The sequence below is a fragment of the Dermacentor albipictus genome, unplaced genomic scaffold (assembly GCF_038994185.2).
Source record: "Dermacentor albipictus isolate Rhodes 1998 colony unplaced genomic scaffold, USDA_Dalb.pri_finalv2 scaffold_14, whole genome shotgun sequence".
NCBI lineage: Eukaryota > Metazoa > Arthropoda > Arachnida > Ixodida > Ixodidae > Dermacentor > Dermacentor albipictus.
In genome coordinates, this window is record NW_027225568.1 from 9,572,206 (window position 1) to 9,598,619 (window position 26,414).

Consider the following 26,414-nt stretch of genomic DNA (forward strand, 5'->3'; position numbering starts at 1 on the left):
CACGCACTTTCCCACGAGCTTGAAAGTTTATTGCATCGCTTGCTCGATAAGGGAAAGACAGTATGTTCAGAAGCGTACTGCTTCCAACATTGCAGTTAACAGCACTTAACCGATGAGAACCCCACCTGTACCACAGTGCGCCCTGGTTTCAACCTGACGGAGTTGCGCACCGACATCAGTGTTTTGGAGGGCGAGGAGGTGCAGCTGCCGTGCCCGGCGACTGGCGTTCCCGAGCCCCGCCGAATCTGGTACCGGGAAGGACGGCGCCGCGTCTACCCGGGCCCCTCTATGCAACTGTCGAGCGACGGCACGCTGACCATCACCCCTGCACGAGTCCACGACGCGGGGAGCTTCACCTGTGTGGCACTCAGCGAAGCGGGAACCGCAGAAATGAACGTCACGCTCACTGTCTATGGTGGGTTCCGGAATTAGCTCGACAGGTTGACTTAATTCAGGAGCACTGCCGTGACTTATGATTTGCCTGTAAACACATCTAAGCAGTTACTTTTGGCATTTCGCAAGTTGCTTTATTTTCCTTTGTGTGCCTTTTTTGTCTTTTCTTTTTCTTTCATTGAGAGCTCGTAGCAGTTGCGTGGGTCTCCTGACCAGACGCGATAGGAGCAGAGGTCCCAACTTAAAATGAGGCAGTGTGAACACCGCGCAATGGATGGAGCCCATCGGATCTCGGCAGGCTTGCTTTCACAAGACTAGCTTTCAAAAAGGCACAGAGAGTACGCCGTACTGCTACATGTACAATGCAATAGAAGTCAGCACCTCCAGGGCACTAACACATCTCTTCTCGAGATTAAGGACGGCAACAGACCGATCTGCACGCTCCCAGATCACTTGACTGCGCACGGCGTACAATATAGACTGCGGACCCACCTCTCCGCTATATCAGAGAAAACAGTGAGTTAGACTTTGGCATTTGGGCCACTGTGCCTAGGTCCTGGGCTGTCGGTTGCACACTACAAAAATGTGCGCACGTGCTTCGCGTTGGGAGTCACCGGCCGAATTCACAAAGCTTGTGTTTGTAGGTGCTGTTTTCCATTAGCTGGGGACCTTCGCTAGTTATATATGTGGCATCAGGATTCTCTAGAAGCAGCTCTTACGATATTTCGTGTGAGAACTTTTTTTTTGCGAGTACGGCCCCATGGTTCTGGGCCTGGTGTTCTCGCAGAACTTCTCTAACATAGTGTCGTCCATATTTATCGTATCTATGGTAATCACGTCGTTATCATGCCGATCTCCATCAAGTTGCTGCGGATACACGGACGCCATCCAGTGAAAAAACTGTTTTACGTACACAGAAGTTTTGAGAATACGTGTCCTAGAGCCACGTGTTTGGCGTCGAGTTGAACGCTGTTTTTATTATTTATATGATTCACAGCCGCCGTTCGCTAATGTGCCGGCTCATGGGAAGCATGCCTGTGTCGCTATCTGCTTCGCAGGTCATTAGGTCTAGCATGCCCTTCGGGCGTTGGCCAGGCCCGTACTGCTACAGCAGCTTCAACTATATTGCACATTAGCCCAGACTGCCGCAGCTGTGGCGCAAAACATGTTTCTCAGGTGTTGCGGCTAGAGTCGCTGATTGTTCGCAGAACGAGAAAGGGCTTCAAAATGGAAGAAGTGTGTTGATCACTGTCTTGGTAACAATTTAAGGACGCAAGAAAACACGCACTCACATGCATACTCAAGAAACGACGTCCTCTTTTTGCGTGGGTGTATTTGTATGTGTGTAGTGTGCGCGCTCTGAAGTTGTTGCCAAGATGAATCGCCAACTAGCTCAACTACCAGTTCGTCTATGCAGATCACTGAGCGGTGTGAAAAGGTGTCAGCCCTGGCGGACGCAGTGGTAGGACATGGAGAGAACGGCTCGCAGGTGCTGCGTACGGAGTGGCGCGGTAACAAGTGAAAGGCGCCCTGAGGGCTCAGTTTCACACCATGCCACTAATTTAACATGAACTGTGGACTACGAAACTTGCACCTTCACAATATGTTAGTGCTTTATCATGCCGCCGAACGTTCCAGAGGGCAGGAATCCGCTATTTAAGTGGGTTCACACAGAGTCCGATGCAAAGCTACCTGAAACCGCTGAACACGGGCTACTTCTACTCAGGAACATTACCCCTAACCAAGTAGTATCGAAAGTAATGCTAAAAAGAAGAAAAAAAACGTACCTAGATGCTTGTTATGATGCCAAGTTTTATAAAGGAGATCGAAAGAGCCGTAGAGCTTAAATCGTCTCACCAGGTTTGATCACTGCAAGCAAAGAAGCTCTGTGCAATGATCACGAAGTGATGAGTGTGTTTGTGAAGTATTACACCTATATATACGTCTTAAATATAGCTGGAAACAGGAGTGGAAGCCCTCGCGCCATTGCTCCCCGAGCAGCGATAGTATGCTCACCAGAATCACAATGTCCCTGGTCACTCATGTCACATCATAGGTACGTTCCGCCTGCAGCAAAAGGGAGACGAGGTTTCCCGTAAAACACAGACAGCGCAAAACTTCCACTGAACCGAACTAAACCTTTCATCGATCGACTCATTGAATGTAACATCCCAAAGCATCATGGTCTATATGCCAGACACCGTATAAAGGGGCACAACATTATTTTCGTCCACCTTGGGTTCTCAAGCGTAGACCAAAAGTTCGATACAAGCGCGTGATTGCAGCCGGAATATGGCCGCCGTGACAGGGAATCAAACCACAACTTCGTTCTTAGCAGCAGAATGCCAAAGCCATTGTGGTGAATCGGGAACCACCGTTCAAGTCCCTTTGCGGTGTATGGCAGAGAGTCTGCACTTTATTTTACACCGTTAGACCATTAAGTTCGTTGGCTCCAGTCGTTTTCCGCAGGTATCGCGGCGTTTATCGTCTTGATGTTTATTGTTTAAAGGTAACCAAAAATAATAAAAAAGAAACCCTGAGGGCCCACTCTAAGTTTTCTATACCGCTCACACACACGCACGTGCAACGACTCCACTGTACTGTCTTGAAAACTAGACCAAAACTTACCACCACTTAGTTTGTGATGTTTCGCCAGCTGCGCTTGCTGTATCACGGGCAACCTTGAATATTTTCTTTTACAAAGTGACGTTTCTATACCTCACATCCCTCAACAACTTGCAATTTCGCTCACTGTGACGCGCTCGCGTACGCTCAAACCACCTCGCGTTTTCTGTTAGATACCTAAAAAGTAGGCGAAGCCGAGAGGAAAAGGCGGACAGTTATCATCTTTGTCGATGCCTCTGCCCCGTTGTCAGACTAAACGCCGCATGCAAGAGCCGCGTCACATCAGGGAGCAGGTTTGCGCCGATCCTAACTCTCTTGCATGCGTAATCATGCGAGCGACAATTAAAATTTGCAATCGGATATATTGGAGCACAGACATGCTAGAAGAACTCTTTCAACTGATACTTTGCAGAAACACGACTTCCTCTAACTTTTCTATTCAAACGTACCCCACTTACTGCTTTCAACAAAAAGTTAATTATCCAATTTTAGTTAACTGGGCTGTTGACAGAGATAATTATCATCTCACTTTATGTCGCCCTGGCCACATAACGTATTTTAACAGGTGGTCATCGCGTGCCTCCCAGTACCCAGTTTTAAAAAAAATCATAACGCGTAATTTTGAACATCCTGTATAGTCCCTTTTCATGGCGATCCTGTGGGCACCGCCATGTTTGATCAAGTGGTGATGCGTCCATTGCTTGCCTCAGATGCCTCCGTTGCTTCCGTATTTACAATGCATGCGCATCATGGCGATGCGGCTGCGCAAGCCTCTGTTATCCTAGCCGGTGACTGGGTGGACAACACGAAGCTTTGTCTACGGTGTCAAAGGGCATGTAAGCGCTTTCAGAGCTCAACACGCCTTGCCCAAACGGCGAGAGCAGCCTATACGGTGCGTGTAATGAAAGCCGGGCTAGAAATATATTCCAAGTTGTCAGAACTTCCCGCTTATGAACTAAAATAGGCATCTGTGAGTTTTACTGTTTGTTATTTATTTGGCAAACCCTTTGAAGCAGCCACTTGTCATGTTTCTGACTCACTAAAGTTCCTCGGTGCGGTCACTGTCTCATTGCTCATTTTCTGCCTAATTGCCCATGGTTCTGTTCAATTGCGATATATTTGTTCCTGCTATATACAAGGCTTGGAACGTAGATGTTCTGTACTCTGTGATAGCATGTAGCAAAAACGTATTAGGGCTAGTCACTCGCTTACTACGTGGATCGTCGCGAAACGTTCAGCTTCGAACATTCGTGTTTGTTGGTGTAGTCACTGTCACTCATGCTTCAGCGCATTGACTCAGGTGTCACCCACTCATTTATTGTTGATACGTTGAAGATATAGGGGGCGTAAGCTTGCGTGTGAGTAGGGGTGGATGCACGTCTATAACGTGGGAGAAATTTACTATGCCAGTAAGTAGCACTACTGCCTTTTGTAAGGAGTGGTACTCACTCTTAATTGCCGACGTTCCGGGGTTAAAATCTTTCTTTGGAGGTTAGCGTTACAGCACTGATGGATGAGTGGATCTTTTTATCCCCGAGGAAAGCCGTGTATCGCGAAGGAGCAGCTACGCTGGCAGTCCTTATGTAGCAGCGGCCGTACAGATCCTTCCTTTCTTTAATACGTCAGCCACTATTTTTACAGCCTACTACCGTGCACGTCTTCCCTCTATCGTTCCACATTTGGCAGAAATAATGGAGCACAGTGTGTTAGCGAACACAAAATTGCACTTCCGACAGCTAATCGCAGTGTAGCAGGGCTCAAGCAGTAATGATTTCGTATTCGCGCGCTTTCGATGAGGCAACGTGCGGTGCGCCGCCGAAAGCGCCATCTCGTTTCTCTAGAGCAAACTGCTCCGAGAAAACAGTCAATAAAAGACAGTCCGCTTTAGTGCCCCGGGAACGCGACCCTTGACATAAATACTTGCAGAAGTGCCTTACTATCGCATTTCCGTCCGCCTTTGTAAATTTTGTGAAATCAGCAATGTCATGTGTGTGTCAGAAGAAAATTTGTCTGCTTCAGCGTTTCGAGGGACACAAGCATGGTCATGGTAAGCCGATGTAAAATCACCTTCCTTAACCCCAACGTTAAGTAGGCGTAACTCTGAAGTGAACGTTTTATAGAACGCTGCAACTTTCTTGTTGTAAGCACGTATTGCGTGGTTCGTACACCTCCTTGAAATCTCTGAAAATAGTGGAGTTAAAAAAATAGATTTAAGCTCCTGGAAAATAAATGTGCTCCCTGTATTTCTTGAAAACAGGGCATTGCGGCTACTTTTGGAGATTCAAGAAAGAGGGAGAGGGGAAAGGCAGGGAAGTTAAGCAGAGAGGAGTGTCCGCTTTCCTACCCTGCATTAGGAAGGGGGGGGGGGTGAGATACAGATGTTGGAAAGAGAGCAAAGGGAGAGTCAAAGTATATGTAATAAACTCTGCATAGAGGCATGGACAGTTCCGTTGGGCAACAATCCTAGACACTTCGTCTTTTGAGATTGTCGTGAAACGACTGCAATGTGGCATGTCTACAGCCACCAACAACAGGATTGCTTAAATCGCCGTTGTCATCGTGGGGCTACAGAAAGCCACATCAAGCGACTAAGCTGTACCATGATTTTGCTGTTTTCCTAGTTGGTTCAGATGGCAGCCATCATGGCTCCATTTTTGAGCACTAGGCTCTAGGAATGCCTGGAGGAATGTAGGTTTCAGCCATTTCACACATCTCCAGTGCTTAAAAAAACAGCAAAAATTAAGAGAAGGCGAAAGACGCAAAGCCAGGTACCAGCCTCCTATTGTCATTGCGTCTTTCCTCTCCTCTTAGTTTTTCCTGTTGCTTTAAAGCGCTGTAAATGCATGAAATGTCAGTTTTCCAACTAGCGCAGCTGTGCGCTTTAGGTTTCAGCCATTTGGCTTTAACACACTGAACATATTGGGGTAAAGTCGGACACTATTAATCGTTACGCCAAAAGGCGATTGACATGATTGCAATGAGTAAGTCAACTTAGAGAAGCGACATGAAGAGCTTGAAGCGCGTGTCCAACTGAGCCGCTGCTTAGCTGCTAGAAATTCTAGCTAAGATAAGAGTTCACTATTTCGCAGTGTATATCTAGAAACAAACTGGTTCCCCCTCCTCGAATTTAGGCTTTTAGCATCCTCGAAATCCTTGAATTGTCCTTGAATGTTGCGTCAAATGTTCTGTACAAACCCTGGTACTACTGCCGTAACATTAAGACTCGCGAACTTTATAGTTTCCTAACTATGCCACTAGACAGAAGACAAAAATCGGAACGTCTTTCTCGATAAAGTGGTCAACAATATGGTTGGAGTCCTGCTCCCATGTAGTGCACTGTCATATTCTTAATGCTTGGCTAAAGTTAGCTGGCACGCCTTGTGCACATTGTGTAACAGCTATCCTTCCTGACCACTTTTTCGTTCAGTGCCTCCAAGCATCCGACCCACAACCGATCCCGGTCCAGTTGTGGTGGTAAAGGGTCACCCAGCCAGGCTAGCGTGCGAGGCGAGTGGTGTGCCAGCGCCCACGGTGTCGTGGTTCAAGACGGATGCCCACGGGCTCGCTAGGCTCCGCGTCGGAACTGGACCGTTCCTGGACTTCACTGGGGGCGTCTCGTCCGAGCACGAGGGCTGTTACGTGTGCCTCGCTGAGAACGAGGCAGGCAGCCAGGAACGATCAGTTGTGCTCATGGTTATAGGTAAATAAATGCTCTGTGATGTTGTTAAACCTTTCGTTTCTATTTATAAACCACAAGCTGCTGCGCACGTCCGAGTGTATCACTACAGGAGAATAGTATTGTTTTATTGTATGCAGAAATGAGATGACACCGGGGCCTAGCATTATTCAAATTTTCACGGCGATAGGGAGATGGCTTAAACTGTTTCAAGCATGAAATTATTTTAGCTCCCGCTGTCGGCGACCTTCAAGTGACCTTGAGCCAAAAGCCTCAGCCGTTATCCGGGCGTCGTTGCGAGAGCAAAACGAGATCATCCGGGCAACCAGTAAAAACTTAAAAGAAATGCTGCTCTGGCCCCCAAAACTTTGTACAGGACCATATTATATGCACTAGTTACTGCCCAAACAAGTTACAAAAAAATATTGCTTCCGAGTTCTTAATATTTGTTTACAATATTACTCAAGCTGTAACTTCTAGTGCCCTGAAATTTTATTTGACATTTCCAATAGCGACGTTCAAGAATGTAGATACAGGGCACCATATACTTCATTGTCATTTTTTTGAACACCAGCGGTCCGTGAGTTGCGCGGCACGGGTTTTGCGTTGCCGCGAGAGATGACGGCACGCAGGCGCTTTTCCTCTTCTAGCTGGACAGTGCGCTCTGTCTTCCTGGCGTCTTTCGCTGCCTGTCATGCCGCCTGCAGCCGGTTTTCTTCTAGCTGGGCAGCGTCCACGTGGACCAGTGCATAGCATGGCATGGTGCGGTGTGGTGGGGTGTGCCGTTGGGAACATGCGTTACAGGCAGTTTAAGATTGTGGCTAGTATAATATCCAACCAATATGCTTTGCCGTAGCCATTTCATGCTTACATCCACTCTCGATCTCACGAGAGCCAGCAATTTTTGTAGAGTGATGATTTTTAAATTCTATGAAATTTTTAAAAATAGTCCCGCAGCATAATTCTTGTCCTTGAGCTGGATTATTTCAAGAGGCGGACATTACTAGCACGGAAAATGTAAGCGCGTATTCAGCTAACTAAAAAAATTGAATAACTAACTTCCTAATTAATTACTTTTTTTTACTAACAAACAGAAACAAAAGAATGTGCAGGTGCCTTGCTGACTCTGGGTTATTTGTAAGAATGTTTTCATCTTCGTAATTGTGTGGAGTTTGATGAGATCATGTAACTCATGACCTTACATTTGCTATGATGGGAGGAAAGTTGCGTTGAGTTCTCATACATTGCTGGTGTTTGATTTGTTCACTGGCTTGTTTCATGTATTTACACATTCATTATTTTTCCCATCAAGAAAAATGTGCATTGTAAGTGCTCGCTAAACCGTCACCTTTTTCTTTCATGAAACCCTGTTTTTTTTTTCTTAGTCCATTGTACATATGTTTCTCTTTTTTCTTTATATAATGAGATTTTCTTTCTCTTTGTTTTTTTCTTTTTAATTGCACACATTGCACACATTGCAATTTACGAATTGTAGCCGGCAAGTTTCCAAGACGCATTCACTAGAAATGAATTTCCAGGATGACCCCAGTTTCAAGATATCATTTCCCAAACTGTGAGACGAAATACATGGGCGTGCCAGTTACTTTCGTGCTTCAGCGCATAAAAGACCGTTTTCTTTAAAAAATTAGCGGAACAACAGTGCATTTTCACGGCAAGGTAAATCGCTCATATCATCGAAGTGGCGTCATTCCGGAAATTCATTCCAAGTGGATACGCCTGGCAATCTCACCAGCTACAATTCATAAATTGAAATCTGTGCCGTAAAGTAAGTAGTTTAAAAGAATATTAGTGGATTTTTGCTAATTGGTTGAAATGTGTTACCATTTCTCGGGCAAGTAATACCCGCCTGTATGAATATAATTCAAGGACTAGAATTATGTTATCTGTGACAGGCAAGTTTTTAGAATTCAATAAAAGTAAAAAATGATCGCCCTGTATAGCACTATCATTGAGTAGGTCAGATCCGGTTTGGCAGCTATGGTGCGTATTCAGGCAGACCTCCCTGTATGCGGTATAACAATGTGCCGCCAGATACATCGTGATACACCAATAGCAACTGTTGTTTAAAAGAATTAGCAAATTCATTATTATACTTCTTTATTTTTACTTATTTGTTTCTATTTTGTAGAAGCCTTAAATGACACTGCAAATGACACCCGTTGAAGATCAGCGGCAACTTAGGTTATTCGCCCCTTCTTCGGCACCCTCGGCACTGTTGCGAAGTCGGGGGTCCGTGCGGCCAACGAAGTTTCCATGCGTGCTGCCGTGCCAGGTGCCACGAGAAAGAAGTTCCGAGCGGCGTTTAAGAGAATAAAAAAAAGAATTATATTACAAAGGTGTACATCGTTGAGTTTTACAATACGGCTTCAGCTATCGGAGCACACTATGGTAGCGTCTTTGCATGTCCGAGTGTCTCACTGCTTCCAAGCGTCCCCCTCCGCTCCGAAGGGCCGCCGGATACCACAGGCGAGCCGCCTTGAAGCAAACGAAGAGGCGTGACAACTGCATGTCGCCGGGGTGGCATTCCCCGCCCTGAAGTGCCGCCGGGCACAACAGCGCCGGTAGTCCGAGTGCTGAAAGCTACGCCAGCTCCCGGGAACGTCAGCAACGTTCCGAAACAGAATGCGTTCTCACTTGATGCATTCTGGCCGATACTTTTTCGAAATGTTCATCATCCAGCATTTCGTATCAGCAGTGCAGTATTAAAGAAAGAAGCTAGAGTTTTACGTGCCCAAACAACGATCTCAGTGAGACTCTCGGTATCAGGGAACTCCGGATTAATTTTGACCATCTGTGGTTCTTTATCGTGCACCCAATGCGCGGCACACGAGCGTTTTTTTTTTTGCATTCCGCCCTCATCGGAATGCAGCCGCAGCGGCGGGTGTCGAACCCCGAGACCTCGAGCTCAGTAGCGCAACGATAGCCACTGGGCTACCGCGGAGGGTTAGTGCTATTGAGATTGGACAGTATAACTAACGCAGCTTCCGAGTGCTTGAACTCGTGATAACTTTTGTGTGTCTCTTGTTCTTCTTTTAATGGATAGATTTTTTTCGCGTTTTTCCTATCGCTACCTATTTGAGACAAGCGGACAATGTGCCCTTTTTGGGGGCAGTCGCCAGCTCGTCTCTCTGAGTATTTCGTTTATATTGGTTTTGCGATAACACAATCAATGTACAATAATCAATCTGCGGCCCACGATTCTCCGCAGCACCACCGACCGTGGAGCGCACCGATCCCGTTGGGGTCACCGTACAGGCGGTGGTCGGCCACAACGCGTCGCTGCGTTGCTCGGCGTCAGGCAGTCCGCGGCCGAATATCACGTGGCTAAGGAACGGCGCCCCGGTGCCGGCTGTTCCAGCAGAAGGTGTGCTTCGTACTCCTTCCCTCGAGGCTGACCGCACGCCCAGGGTGTTCGCGTCCGGAGAAGGCGCAGGGAGCACGCTCAACATCGTCGCCGTTGAAGCGGACGACGCCGGACCGTATCTGTGCGCGGCGACCAACAAAGGCGGCACGGCGGTCGTCGAGTACCACGTCGACGTGGTCGGTCAGTAATCGGAGCTGGAGAGGAGGGGCTTCTTACGAAACTTTCGCGATAACTCTAACGGGGAATTCCTCTCTGCGGTGAGATCCTTGAAGCAGGAAATAATTACCAGCTGTACTGTTCATTATAATATGCTCTCCAAGCAGCTGGAGCTCACTTTTTGTACTAGGAGTACTTGAATAGGGAAATCTTGCATTGAATCGAATACGAATATTCCAGGAAGACAACGATGGAATACCGAATCGAATATCGAACCTTTCTATTACATTAAACAACATCAAACGTGAGGCTTGCGCGGAGTCCGTGTTGCAATATACACAGTTAAACACACAGGATACACACAGGTAAACCTCGATATAACGAAGTAGGTAAAATTGGCAATTGCGTCATTATATCAAAATTTTGTTGCATTGAAATTTGACCCTTCATGCAAATAAGTTCAATCTCGGATCCATTTTTCTTACACAAAAGGGGCCGCAGAATTTTCCGAATTATCGGGCAATCGAAAAAAGCAAATTTGAATGAAAAAACAATTAATTTTGATCAATTTGGGAGTCGGCGACGAATGATGTGGTTTCATGGCATACCGACGATATCTTCACATCGGCGGTACGAATTAAGCGAAGCCAGTCACACTTTCACGTGCAATCTGCCCCCGCGGCTGATAGCGTCGCCCGCACTGAGACGACGCTATCACGAAAAGCGCCGGCAGCGGTGAGCGAATGCTTTGTCTGCCTCTCCAACGGGTTGGCGAAACTCTACATCATGCAACCTCCAATACTAAACGCGCAGTAAGATAACTTACATGATGCCACGCCGTCTCAGCACGCTTACTCTTTGCACATGCGGCAGATTGCCTCTAAAGCAAGGCGCGCGGAAGCGTACGCGCTCAGCCGCGCTTACAGCCATGCGTAGCGACAACCGAGACGCGCACGAGAAATCGCGACGCCACCCTTGTCGCGTGGTGTGCGATTTGAGAGGTGCGTGTTCAAGCAGCCGCTTCTAATTCAACCATTTGACCATATGCGTCTACGGAAGTTTCCCTTTATTGCCTCGGCATCCCTTTGGGGTGGAAGCGAAATTTCGTTGTATTGAAATCCTATACAAACACACTTCGTTATACGGAGGTTCTAAATACATCGTGTTCAATGGACAAGAGGTTATGAAAAGTTAAATACTTCGTCATATCGAGATTTTAGTTATATTGATGTTCGTGATATCGAGGTTTAGCTGTATATACATTATTTCACACGTGCATGTAATACGATTAGCAACTCGATATGCTGAAAAGTGGCGAGGTTGTATATGAGAAAAGGAGGTTTTCAGTCAAGACGTGGCATCATTTGCCGAAGTGCGATGCTATATACAGCACGCTTTATGGTTTTAAAGTGACGAAAGCATGGTGAGGCTGACGAAGTAATAAATCAAAATACATTTGTACATAAGGGGTGCTAAACGTAAAACTATTCCAAACTTTTCTATTCCAAGTCTGCAATCATCCCTCCACGATTGGTCAAAAACGTTTTTGGATCACCCCCACTTCCCCTGCATGTGACGCGACGTCACGAAAACTGCGATAGCTCGCCATCTGATATGACGTGTACACACTGACCGAGAAATATGACCGTGCAAAAGAAAAATAGTTATTTATGATTCGACGCCTTTTCGCGAATAGCCCTCGGCTATTGGTAAAAAGTTTTCGGGCTGCACCCACTGCACCTGCCTGTCACGCTACGTCACAAAACCACGTAAACTCACCGCGTCAAAGTGACGTGAACGCGGTAAAGATACATTAATATGCCGAACAAAAGTGGATTTTCTTCTGAATAGCCTCAGGCTGCCCCGTTCCGAAAGGATTAAAAGATGGCTGCCGCCGATCGCTCAGGCACTGGCTACTCGCACCTGCCGGAAAGCATGGGTTTATTTGCATATTGTGAAACTTTTTGTGTCGCCATGTAACGTTTTCTTGCACTTTCAGCACGCTTACGACCTCGTTCTTCCAACTCTTTTTTTCTGAGGATCCGTTTTACCGTCATTTTCAAGCTTCCGTTGCATGCCGCCGCTGTTTTCGACCAGCCACGGCAAGCTAAGTGAGGGACAGCGGACCAATCGCAGACGCCGCACCACCCTCTTCATCCGGTTATCGATTTTCAGTGCACTGGCTCGGCCCCATTGAATCGCTCTCCACTTGAGCGTGCTCGATTGTCAGCCAATTAGATAAGACAAGCCGCTCAGTGTAGGAAATGTTATTCGTTTTTCAAGCAAATAGAAGTGACCTCCTATGAACAAGGAGAGTGCTTGATTGGTGTGTTCAGACAACCCTGCGGGTCACCGCCCGATGCTTACGTCGGCGGTTACGCATATTTGACGTAAGGAGATTGGAATAACAACATATTGGAATAGTTTTACGTCATAGGGCCCAAGATGCCTAAATTCTTATTGATTGGCTATAAATTATTGAGCATCGGCCACATGCAATCATTCGGGACCACCTTTGCGCAGTAATCGCTGCTGAATCATCCGAAACAGTCAATAATATTGTTGGTATCGAGACTCCAGTAAGTGTTGGACAGTTTGTATTCGAAAAAAATGAGCGTTCGTTAACTTCGAATAGCACATTCTGGTATCGAAGTCCAATCGAATAGCAGAGACTATTTGTTTCGCTTCTCAATCTCCCATATTCGTACACCCCGAATAAATACGTTTAAAGGGTACAAAGAAGAGCGTGACTTATACTCTCAGCACATCCGCACTGCATCCGTGGATTCTGCAAGGCACCGGCGGGGAGTTCTCATTTCTTCAAATTTTTGTTTTGCCCCCCCCCCCCCCCTTTTTTTTTCCTGATTAAGAATGCGAAGCTTATCCCGAATATAGCCCCCATTCATAATTAATTCTATGTTTCAAAACAGACAAGAAGAAACAATTATTTTCCCCAAGGCTTTCCTTCGCTTTATTGTATGTCGCCTTTACTTGGTTTTTACTTAATACTGAGCTCCTCGCTGAAATTGGTTTCCTTGTCTAATTGCAAACATATCTTTATTGCGTAGTAGAAGAAAGAGCTGCGTCATGACTGACAACGAGTTGTATTGCGGGCAGTATCTTTAATCCCCCGATACCCGCCGGGGTGGCTCGGTGGCTATGGTCTTAGGCTGCTGAGCACGAGGTCGCGGGATCGAATCCTGGCCACGGCAGCCGCATTTCGATGGGGGCGAAATGCGAAAGCACCCGTGTACTTAGATTTAAGTGCACGTTAAAGAGCCCCAGGTGGTCGAAATTTCCGGACTCCTCCACTACGGCATGGCTCACAATCAGAAAGTGGTTTTGGCACGTAAATACCCCACAATTTAATTTAATTTAATCCCCCGAAGCGGAATTCAAAGTCTGCCTTGTCTGTAGCTTACTCGTTCCTTCGACCCTCTAAACCTCCTCCTCTCTCACGGCACAGTGCCTCCGCACCTCGTGAACGGTACTTCAGAGGCAGCAAGAGACGTACCCGTCCACACAGTGGTGCTCGCCCAACACCCTTTCTCTCTGGCCTGCGACGCCGACGGGGTCCCGCTGCCCACCTTCACGTGGAACCACGACGGGCTTCCACTGCCTCGCGAATCGCTCACGTCAGTTCGGGGCAAGTGGCTGCACGTGAGCGCGGCACAGCCACACCACGCGGGCCACTACCTCTGCGAAGCCAGCAACGTCGGTGGTGCAGTGTGGATCGCGTACAACGTTACCGTCTGGGGTACGTACGGGACAGAGCCGGTAATAATTCAACGCGCTTAGCCCGGCGAGAGTTGCTCTATCTACAGCCGGTCATAAATGCTGACATGTAAGAAGCGTGCCTCGACAAGAGAGTTACAAATTCTTCTCCCATCGCATGCATGTTTCTTTCGCGACAATCTTGCGTCATAGTCCACCAACGTTTCAACACTGAGGTACGCCTAGTGTTTTAACGTATATAACTCCTAATCATGCTTGTACTGCCACGCACTTTTTTTTCACCCCCCATCACGGTTCCCTAACACCAGAACACCAAGATATCCAGGTATCCAGGACATCTGGCAGTTCGCATGCTGCTCCACTACGTAGCGGTCAGGTGCACTCCTTTTTCACCTTGTTCATAGTCATCCTGTTTCTTCGATCTCTGTTGACTGACGATTGGTTTCTTCATTGTTTCGCAATTCTCCCCCTCGAAACCAATTTCACTGTGATAGTTCTCAGATCAACCCTATTAATAACCTTCACTGCATTGCACGAATACTTTGCGCTCCTATAGCAACTTAGTGCATCGGTTGTAGCTTAGTGTCATCTTTTGACAGCAAATTAACTATTTCAGTATAAAGTAGTATGCCACAGAGGACCAGACACATAAACAAGATAAGCGCTGTCTCGGGACAACGCCTGTCCCGCTTATCTTTTATTTACTTGCAGTACCTCGAATACTCCTGCTGGACATGAGGGGCGAGTACACAAATTAGCAGAAACACAATACCACTGCAGTGAGCACAGAAATGAGTTACAAAAGCAGCAAGGGGAAAAAAAAGCTTTAAAAGCAAGGAATCAGCGCCCACATAGGTTAACAAAGAAAAAAAAGAAAAAACCCTATCGAACATGACAACCGACAAATATTGAATGTAATGTGTACAAAAAAAGTGGCAGTAACAAATTTCTAGGTATGAAACACGGTAATTAAAAGGCAGACAACTCGATAAACTCAGTAAGACGTTGACAGAAACATGGTAAAGAGAATGCTACAGATACTACGAGCAGATGACTTAATGAGTCAAGTGATTCCATGGCCGACTTAAAACACGCAGAGTGAGCATGAACAATGACGGTGACTGGAATATTATTCCAAATGACGGCTGCTTGAGTAAAGAAGGAATGAAGATTCATGGCGTCATAGTCTTCTTTTTTATATAGTGTTGCTGTTTTAGCCCAGGTGTTGTGGTAGATCGATTTGCATTTGCACGTGCCGTGAATGACTGCATCGTCGCTGATGTTATTGAGGTAAGTAAACGGGGACAAACTGTCAGGTTGGTAAGTTATCACAAAGTCAAGAATGTTAAAAGACTGCGCTCTGCACCTCATTGCCGAGTTAATTAGTTGCGATAGGGCAAATGTAAGGCAAGTGTTTGCGAAGTCACTTTTTTCATTTTGTTTTGATATTATGTAAGCTAGGTCAGACAAGCTAATGATTGGAAAGTTAACATCGCCAAAGATAGTGAAAGCAGCCTAGGGATACATAGAAGTTACCTTGTGTGATGCATCGATGACGTAAGAGTACGGTCACTACCTGGGCAACGGTAGCAAGCCCCGATTATAATGGGTGGGCTCAAGGCCTTGCAGATGACGAAATTGATTTCTAAAGGGGAAGGAACAACTACACGGGCGCACTGCCGAGAGTGGTGAGCACCTATAAGAACATTGGCCCGAGTTTGTTGTCACGGCCATGTCGAACTAAATCACTCGGGAAGAATGAAATCAAGTTCTCTGTCACCAATAGATGAACTTGGCAAAGTTTCTGTAGCTACTACGAGGTTAGATGAGATGAGGACGACTCAAACAGACTGCCTAGGGCATGACTTTTGGGTAGAACAATCCGATGTTTGTAAAAAGGAACAACAGATCAGTTCGGTGGTTATATTCGAAGGCAGAGTGCAATTGCCACGACCCGACCCGCCGTGGTTGCTCAGTGGCTATGGTGTTGGGCTGCTGAGCACGAGGTCGCGGGATTGAATCCCGGCCACGGCGGCCACATTTCGATGGGGGCGAAATGCGAAAACACCCGTGTACATAGATTTAAGTTCACGTTAAAGAACCCCAGGTGGTCAAAATTCCCGGAGTTCCACTACGGCGTGCCTCATAATCAAAAAGTGGTGTTGGCATGTAAAAACTTATAATTAAATTATTGCTACGACCCGACATTGACAACGCTTGACTGGTACGGTTGAATATGTGCGTTTCATTCCCAATTATTTGTTTGTAATAGCGAATTCTGAGTGAAACCTTTCGGCCTTTCCCGAAGCCGACAAAACGCTTTTTTTTTACCCACCGTGGTTGCTCAGTGGCTATGGTGTTGGGCAGCTGAGCACGAGGTCGCGGGATCGAATCCCGGCCACGGCGGCCGCATTTCGATGGGGGCGAAATGCGAAAACACCCGTGTGCTTAGATTTAGGTGCACGTTAAAGAGCCCCAGGTGGTCAAAATTTCCGGAGTCCTCCACTACGGCGTGCCTCATAATCAGAAAGTGGTTTTGGCACGTAAAACCCCAAATAATATTATTAAAACGTTTTTCAAGATAACCGAGAGTTTACCGACTACTATTGCGTAATGCTTATACCGAATACCTTGATTCTATGTCCCACCACTAAAGCAATCCCTGTTTGAAGTGTGCAACTTTTACTACCATATTATATTTTCTTTAGGAACAGAAAGTGACATGCCGGTGAGTGCATTCTCGTGGTTCGATGCTCAAGTGGTGATTAAAAGCGCTGCGATGTATCAGTTTTTTCCAGAATATGTGCAAGTCTCTCCGTCTGTATGGGCAAATTCCTAAAATATCAAGCTTTGTTTGCGCGCCCTCTCATTCGCTTCGTCTGCATGGGAGGTTAACGCAACGAATTGAGTAGCTTGACTTTCGGCAAGTGTCTCAAGACTTCCGACCCGAGTTTTTATATTGGCAAAACAGCGACAAACTTGTTCTATTTTACCAAGTCGTTTTGGATGGTGTCAAGAATTTCGTCGTTTTTACTTAGCTTAGTTTTTGGAGATCTTATTTCATGTAAAAGCATTGATTGTTCGGACATCAGTTCGCTGACACTCAATGCTAGATCGCAGCACTCGTCACATGCGGCAGGAGTAGCTCGAGTACCGGTAAGACCAGGATTTTATTCAATTTCCCCTGTCGAAAGGAGCAAGAAAGAAAGGACATGGCCATAGTCTATATCTATCGTGCAACTTTGTTGTGGGCTTGTCAGCACAAGACCAGCATAACGCGTACGTCGGGAGAATAAAGAAGTCGTTTGTTACCTGCATGAAAAGGACAAGATTCGAATGAGCATAATCTATCACTGGCGCGCCACCAAACCCACTGAAGAGATTGCTGATTCCGGGATGTATTTTATCGAGTGATAGGGGCGCTGGTGGTGCTATGAATAGTGGCTCTCCTTAGAGCATGCACAGGTAGGGATGTGATGTGTGACCGATTGTTGCCGTCACACAACTTTTCCGTTGATTCTTGAGCTGTTCAAGGTTGTGCCTGAAACTGCGAAGCTTGTGCTGTTGCGACCAAAGGGTATCGATATTTCGTTTTGTAAAACGCAAATGGATTCGCAAAGTGCGAAGGGTATTGACATTGCGGGCGCAATGATGACGCCAGAAAGGTAAGCTGCTTGAAAAGCACGCATTTTTTTTAATTCGAAAGCATGCCCTTAGGCATAAATACAAAAGATGTTAAAAATACACGAACAGATTCGACTCGTGCAAAAAATCAAGGAGTGAACGATGATGTAGTCCATGAATCCAACGTTCAAGGTCGGGTGGGCGGCCAGGCCGAAGGGCTGTTGCCCGGAGGTGGCGGATACGGCATAAATGAAGTGCTGGGCACGTCCATAATAGGTGTGTCACTGTCACATTATGGATTTCTGTGTTGCAAAATGGGCACGATGAGCCGTAAGGACCATGGTACTGTTGTGGCCAGAGAGCGGTCACAGATGGGGTGAGCGCGACCCCGACACGTAGCTACCTTAACGTAACCTCCTCTCGGCGGGCTAACCCACCAGGGAGGTCTGACCCACACGGAGGTATGAGAGCTCGTGTGGTACGTAGGAGGTTTTCCTTTTCCCGGATCAGTCGTCCACAGGCGTCTTCAGGAAAATGTGGAAGTGGGTATGCTGTAATCTGTGGGTGGGTTGCCATATCCGCTTCATGGAGACCCGGCAGGGCTGCTCGAGGCACCCACTGGACGCGTATGAGGATATTCGTAGTGGCAGCAAGACGGTGAATGCTATCTGAGAATAGAGTAGACCGAGATACCCTACGTATGTGGTGGATGGCTTGAATAGAGTCTGTGCGAATGATGAGTTGAGAGTATCGAGCATCTTGAACAGTAGGTAGCAAAGCGGCCAAACCGTCTCGTATGGCAGCAAGCTTGGCAAGGTAGGCTAGTGGTGCAGGATCGGCAACATACGAGCATGTCTGGCCTACCTCCTGTATCAATGGACACACGAGAGCTGTGTGAATCATTGTGCCATTAACACTGGCATCAGTGTATGCTACAAGAGTCGCATCATCTTGATTGTCATCGGCGCGATGAAGGCGGGAAACATGGGCATTCGCCGGACGAGGAACCGGGCTATACAGATGACCAAGAGGCTTATTGTCACTTAATTGTACCCTTTTCCACGGTGCTACATCGGGTCCCGTAGATGCTGGATTGTCTATTTCGTGTCCCATGTACGGGGCCAGTGAAGCAGCCGAGCATAAATATGATGGCTCTAGGGCGCACACGCATCGACGTTGGTGTACGAGTTCGTCAATAGTGTTGAGTTGGGACTCGGCCTGTAGGGTTGGCAACGGAGTGAGACGTGGTAGTCCCGTTATCGCCCGCATGGCTTCGTTATCAATGGCCTCAAAGCGAGCCCATTGTGCCTTCATGAGATGATGAAACTGGGCTCTGTAGACGAGCCGTGGTTGCAATACAGAACGGACAAGAAGGCAAGCCATGTTGGTGCTCACTCCGCCAGATTTCTTCGCAATCCGACGTATCAACTGTATCGTTTCTGCGGCCTGTTGCTTAGCATTCTTGACCCATGGTCACGCAGATCCAGAGGAATCCATTTCAAGGCCGAGTACACAGAGAGTTGAAGCTTCGTGTAATGGTTGCTGATGCAGAGTTAACTGAAGAGGCCGGAGTGCCAGTAGACGGCGCCCATACTTGTTCGCTACTGACATGTACGTCGGCTTGTCCTTGAAAATTTCAAGGCCTATCTGAGCACACCACTTGTGCGTCATGTTTAGGGCTTCTTGGAGCGCTTGTTCTTGGTGGCAGATTTCAGGATCAACTGACCAGACAGTGATGTCATCTGTGTACATTATGTACTGTGCGTTATGTATCGTGGCTAGTTTCCAAGCTAGTGGAAGGAGACCAATATTGAAAAGGACTGGTGCAAGCACAGATCCTTGTGGCACACCCCGATGTGCGACGAACTGACCTGCTGCTTGCCCAGCCAGGCGAATGGAGAAGGTGCGAGCGCACAGGAAGGCTTCGACGAATCGGCAGACACGGCTAGGGAACTGAAGCCAATAGAGAATTCCGAGAATTGCTTCGTGACTCACATGGTCGTACGCTTTACTAATGTTCATTGCCAGAATCGTGCGAATTCTTCGGAAGCGGCCTCCGATAAGAACCATAGAAGATAGGTACGCAAGGCCATCATCTGCGCCTAGATGAGCACGGAATCCGATTTGGCAAGGATGATACCATGAGTACCGCTCGAGCCACCATGTAATACGGTTCGCGAGCATACGCTCCATAGGCTTGCCTAACGTTGAGGTTAGTGCTATTGGGCTCATATGAGCGATATTATCTTGGGGTTTTGCAGGTTTAGGAATAGGGACAATTTCTGCATGCCGCCAAGAATCGGGAATAACTCCTGTAGCCCAAGCTTCGTTTATGGCCCCCAACAGCACTTCGAGAACCTTGCCTTCCGTGTTTTTATAAAGTTTATACGGTATGACATCTGGTCCTGGTGCCTTGCATGGCTTCGACAGGTCTATTGCTGCTAAAAATTCCGCCATAGTGAAGACAGCTTGTATACCCTCGATGTCGGAAAGCGTAGGCGGCGTGCCTGCGTCCGCGGGAAGGCAGTTTTGAACAACAAAGGGAGGCGGTGCTGTGTCGAAAGCCGGAAAAAAGGTGTGGGCGACAGTTTCTGCGAATACTGCTGCTGTCTGGTCCGATGCTAACAGGGCGCAGGCTGCGGGCTCTGGAGGGCGCCGACCACGTTCCATTACTCGGAAGGTGCGCCAAATGGAGGCATTGGACGACGAAGGTCCGAGAGAAAAGCACCAGTCTATCCAGCGGCCACGTTCTAAGCGGTGTTCATGGCGCCGAGCTACTGCAGTAAGGTGTTGGGCCTCTAAGCGAAGGGTATTTGATGCAGGGTAACGTTATGATGCAAGTTCTGCTTGGCGGCGCCACGCCCAGAGACGCAGAAGTTGCAAATCAAGAGCGGTTCGTGATTCATCAACCCACGACGTACGTGTCGCCTCAACTAATGCCGCCTTAAGACAATAGGACAGGTCCAGCATGAAATTGGATACATTGCTTTCTGATACCGCCCTGTATCGACCCCAGTCCACCCCTCGACATTGTCGGTGGAGGCGGCCTGTTCCGCCCGAAAATAAGCCAAGGTGAATTGGATGATGGTCGCTATCCCAGCAGTCGGGTTCACATGACCACGAGACGGTTGTCCTTCGAAGTGAATTGGGCGTCCATAAATGTGTCCAGTGCACATGTACCACGCGCACTGGAAATAGTGTATCCCCATGTGATGTGGGGTGCGTTAAAATCTCCTGCGACCATAATGGGGCAACTAGGATGTTTCTGTCGTAGGTGCGCCAGCCAGCCGAGACACAACCGAGCCGCACGACCGCTGTAGGGGCGGGCATAGTACGAAACGATGATAACGTCCGTGCGTTGGAGACGAACCAATACGGCCACGACTTCTTGCCATAGAGTACACCACCGTGAAAGATCAACGCGAGTCTCATGAAGAGTGCATCTTACATACGCTGCAGCCTTTCCTGGAGGGACATCGGGCGTAGCACTCCTAAGGTCCAACATTGAAGGCGATGAGTATGCCACGAATCCTGGAATGGGTGGCAGGCCGTTGGATTCTTGAAGCAGTAGAGCCCAAACACGCAGCTTCCCATATCTGAGACGCTGACGCACTTCTCCGACCTTCCCCGCGATGCCGCGACAGTTCCACTGTGAGATGCCTTCTGGCACACTTGAAGACGTAGCAGCCATCATAGGTTAAGATTGGCCAGTAAAACCGAGGTGAGATGCTGGAGCTGTTGCGCAACGAAGCGCAGGAGTTCTTGGGATGAACGAGGTTGCGACACAGATGCCGGGTTAGCCGTATGAGCAGGACTAGACGTCGACGGCGAATGCGATGGCCGCGCTCCGTCATGACGACGCCGGAGCACTGTATGGCGTTCCTTTAGACGTCGGATTTCCTTTTCAAGGTTGGCCAGGCGAGCGTCGATCTCTAACTCCTCGTCTGCCAAAGGAAGCGGCGTGTCCTCTGTTGGTTGTGATGCCCGTTGCGATCGTGAAGTGGACGACCTAACAGCTGCGCTATAGGTACGAGTGGCAGCATCACTTGTCGCTGTACTTGCTATTGTCATCTGGCTAGCGTCCTCTTCCAGCGAGGCCAGAACGGCGTAACGGTTGTACACAGGGACTTGTTTCATTGATGGATCTCGAGTGGTCCTTGCTGGCTGTCGAGAATGGCGTTGTGGAGCCTTCTTAGTGGTCTTCAACTTCGTAGAACACGTCGTGGAAGTGACGTCATGATCGTTTGTTTGGCATAGGCCGCATCTAAACGATGCTGACGGTTCAGGCTCCATGGTGTCGTCCTTGGTTGCGTAGGGGCAGGATGATTTCATGTGTCCCTGTCTAAAGCAAGAGTAGCAGTACACAACAGAAGGCTTGAACGGACGCGGGCGCAGTACGCAGCTGTAATACAGGATACGTTCAGGTGGGGAATTAGGACCTTGAAGCGTGATTAGGCACGTACGACCGCTGCCTAGGTAGCGAGCAGCCACGACCTTGTGTGTGGGGCACGATAGTTCCTGTAGGAGCCTCTCGGGTTCTTCGTCAAGGTCAACGCCATTAACCAGGTAACGTCTTAAATCGGTACCACTGGCGAGGTACGCCTGGACTAGAAGGACACATTCTTCCGAGACTTGTATTTGTTTCAGTTCTTCGAGTTTATAAACTAGTGCCATAGCAGACACCCATACTGAGACCGTATTAGTGGGTTTGTGTAGAGCAAAACCTTCAAAGCGGGAAGTCTCGAGGCAGGCGTCCAGGACCACTTGAATGATAAGGTTATGCAGAGTGGACATGTCATATCTAGCACGAGGCTTGATAACCACTTTGTACCACGATGTCGTTGGCGACTCCGGAGACGTGCGTGTCAGTCGTGCGGGCAGGCCTTGTGATGAGCGAGGTCTTTTCGGGGCTGCTGGCGCTACATTTTCATCCGATGGAAGGCCGGTAGCTTCCTTCGTCCTCTCGGCCGAGGTGTGCGCCACGACAGCAGGGCTGTTCTGCTCCATGTTGGTGGTATCCATACTCAGGGTACCACCTTCGCACGTTGCACTTGTCCCCACGAAAGAGACGCTCCTGTCTTGGATGGCAGTTGCATCGGTAACGTTCCGCTCTTTCGAGCTTGGATGCTCCGCGCCGATGCGGCGAGTACCGCGGGGCCACTCGCACTCGCGAAGCCGCGCAAGAACTCGAGTTGGACGACGCAGCAGGAGGGTGTAGATGACGACGGACCATGTAGATAGGCGCCAGTAGTAATTACGAACCGCCAAAGCGGTCCATAAACAACAGAGTTCCAGTAGCGGGTAAAAAAAAAAAAACAGCAAGCGGGGCGAAAATCCGGAGCTACGGAAAAACACGTCCGAGCAGAACGAGTGCTGGAAACGCCCCAAAGCACGCAATTCCACTGAGCATAACCCATCGCTGGCGTGCCACCCAGCCCCCTCTTATGTCAGCGCATGTCACTGGATTGCAGCGCATTGTTTACAGCTCCGGCAAACGTAGCAGTGGTGTTGGGCAATGTTTCCATTTTTCTTGGCTTCATGACGAGGGTAAAGCGGAGTATTACGAGACTGCCTAATGACGACGCTATAACGACGACGACGGGCATCACGTTATCGGAAAGACACATGAACGGACAGTTCGGAACAGACGAGTTGCCAGGTTTCAACTGCCATAACAGTAAAAGTGCTCATTTAAAGCTGTCGCTGGACAGAAGGACGGACGGACGGACGTTTTAGTGGATACTGGAGAGGTCTGCCTTGCGACATGCGTGACATGTCACTATAGATGAATACGATGAACTCATATGCACTGTGCCCGTCACAGATATACAAAATACACAAAGCATGTTTCAACATGCAGCATTCACTTTAAAGTATATCATCCATCTTATCTCAGTAAAGTACCTCATCTCATCGTATCTCATCTTAGAAACTGGTGCCTCAAAGGGAGGTTAAAAGGGCTTTCTTTGCGCTAGATGCACACGCAGAATTGTCCATGGATAACAGCCGTAACAGTGTGTGATGAAAATTCAGTGCGGACATTACAGCTGCGGTCAGTTTGCAGTAAACCTTCAAACTTTTGCTACAGTCTAGGGATAGGTTTACAGCGTACATACGTTAGCTGAGGTCGGCAACCCAAAATCACACTCTTTGGGAGTGGAGGGCTTACCCACTCTCAGGTCGCTCCTGCCAGCTCCCTCACAAAAAACGTGGGAGGAGCTGCTCAGAACGCCGGATCTAAAACTACAACAAGCCGTTGTTGCCTGGGCCGAAAGGGTCGCTCCTCGTGAGGGGCCATCCAAGGACTCTGGCCTGCCAGAGCATAACTGAGCAGAATCCCAATAAAATTGTTATTACCACCGCCACCTGAGGTCGGCAGATACGGCAGCTGAGGTCGGCTGGGGTCGGAGGTTTGCAGTCTCACATAGCTGATTCAAGATTGACTTCGATCCACAAGAAAATATAGGGGAGAATGGCGCCGCAGTAGCTCGGTGGAAGGGCATCGGACGCATAAAGGTGGAGGATGTAGGTGCGGCTACCATTTACGGAAAGTTACGTTTTCAATGAGTTCGATTTTTCCTCTCCGTACTTTTTTATCCATTTTAATTTTAATGAAGAGTTCAGTTTCCCTGTGTTTTCGTGAATTTATTATTTATTGGCTTCATGTGGTTGCCACTAACAAAACCATCGAGAGGGCCTCGGTTCTCCTTATTCTTCTCATCTAAATAAAGAAAAACAAGGCACGTAATTTGCCATTGCAACAAGTTGACGGTGCATTCAAAATTGAACTGTACATCTATGTTCATTTTGCAGGATAAACTTGCGTTGTTTGGCGAACATTTAATCACGCCGAGATTACAGACATCCATCTAACCAGCATGCAACGTATTTCATGTGTTCCTTCATGCAGAGGCGCCGCAGATCTCCGGCAGCCAGACTCCAGTTCATCTGTCCATGGTCCTGGGTGAAACGGCCACCCTTGAATGTCCTGCCGTGGGAACACCGGCTCCCGTGTTGTCCTGGACCAAGGACGGACATCCCTTGGAGGTTTTCAACGCAAGCGAATCTCTGACGCTGGACGCGACTCGAGAAGAAGACGCCGGCATTTACGCCTGTACAGCAGTCAACGATGCGGGAGTGGCGACGCGAGAAATTTCACTCACCATACTTGGTAAGTGGCTAATACACTGGACCCATTGCACTAGCTTAGTGGCTATGGCCTTGCGCTGTTGAGCAGGTGGTCGAGGGTTTGATCAGGGGCCGAAGTGCAAAAACGCTCACGTGCTTATATTTAGGCGCATTTTAAAGAACAACTAAGAGGTAAAAATTCATTCCGAGTCTCGGACTACAGTGTGCCTCATAATCAGATCGCGGGTTTTGGTACGTAAAACTCCCCCATTTTAAAATTTTGATTTAATATTCAACGCACTCAGGCAGTGTAATGTAACGATCCTATCGCTCAATTCTATTCCCTGATTCTCCAACGCTCACGGCCGGCCCATCGTGGTGTTCATGCATAGGCGGAGCGCCTCTCGGATCATTGACGTTAAACCGCGAAGAGCCAAAGATATGGAATAGTATTGTTGGATTATCCTGGCCCTTGTATGTTAAACATCGGCCCAGTGCCGCCGAGGATACGCATTCGCGGGGACAGCAGCGACGGCTTGGTCGAGGTGGTGGCCGGGAAACCAGCGCTGCTTGAGTGCATCGCGGACGGCTTCCCTCGGCCCCGAGTCTCTTGGTCGGGTCCTCCGTTCGTGAATTCGGTGGCCTCCTCCAGCCACCAACACGGCACCTTGAGGATTGCCAGGGTTGGGAAAGAGCACGCCGGCAACTACAGCTGCACGGCGACGAATGAGGCCGGCTCTGACACCTTGTCCGTGGCGCTCACTGTACTCAGTAAGCCTGTGTTTCGTTGTATTTATTTACTTACTTACTTTTTGGTGCCAGATTGTAAGCTAGTGCGTGCGTGTAATTATCATTGCTTTGGATCACTGCAGCTGATGTTTGCCCTATTCCGGAGCATCCATCTCGTAGCCCTCAATCGGCGAATATATTGCGCGAGCTGGCACACAATATATCCTCATGAGAACGCAACAGCCCAAAGCACTGGCGTCGAGTGTCCGGTTGCTGCCCTTTGCACTTGCATGCGATATGCGCCCTCTCGACCTTGCTTTTATATACAAGTAGGAACACAAATTCTGAGCTAGAAAATGGACCAATCGTCGATAGGCCCTTTTCACGGCAATCCCGTGGGCGCCGCCATGTTTGATCACGTGATGATTGCTTGCCTCAGCTGCTTCCGTTGCCTCCGTGTTTACAGTGGATGGCCATGACGCCGGTGTGGTTCAGCAGACTTATGTTTCGGCGGATACCGTAGCCGGTGACTAGCTGGACGACACGAAACTTTGGCCACAGCTTCAGAGGACTCATTACGCCTTGTCCAAACGGCGCGAGCAGCATATACGCTGCTTGTACTAAAAGCACGTCCAGAAATGAATTCCAAGCTGTCCATAGTTTCCGCTTATTAATTTAATCAGGATCAGTGTGTTCTGCTCTTCAATCGTTAATTGTCAAGCACTGTGGAGCAGCGGCTGGTCGTGTTTCTGACCTAGTAAAGTTCCTCAGTGCTTTCACTATCCGTTGTATTTTTCCTGCTTAATCTCTCACAAGTGTGCTCAGTTGCGATACAGGTGTTATTGCTGTGCACAAGGCTTGGAACGTAAACGTTCTGTACACTTCGTAACAGTTCTAGAATAGCGTTTGTCGCCTTACGTACGTTAAACGCAAGCACCCTTGCGGGACGTTATGATGTGCATT

General features: G+C 48.2%; 1 protein-coding gene across 6 annotated transcripts in view; it reads left to right on the forward strand.

The window, feature by feature from the left end:
* The window catches only part of LOC135913489 (hemicentin-1-like), a 708,068-nt gene that overhangs the window by 526,067 nt on the left and 155,587 nt on the right, over positions 1-26,414 (forward strand). For all 6 annotated transcript variants that reach the window (XM_065446058.2, XM_065446055.2, XM_065446056.2 and 3 more), the window contains 6 exons: positions 137-415; positions 6,446-6,718; positions 9,924-10,259; positions 13,702-13,992; positions 24,505-24,765; positions 25,218-25,493. In XM_065446058.2, the coding sequence (XP_065302130.1) occupies positions 137-415; positions 6,446-6,718; positions 9,924-10,259; positions 13,702-13,992; positions 24,505-24,765; positions 25,218-25,493 (1,716 nt within the window). The remainder of the gene's footprint in view (positions 1-136; positions 416-6,445; positions 6,719-9,923; positions 10,260-13,701; positions 13,993-24,504; positions 24,766-25,217; positions 25,494-26,414) is intronic.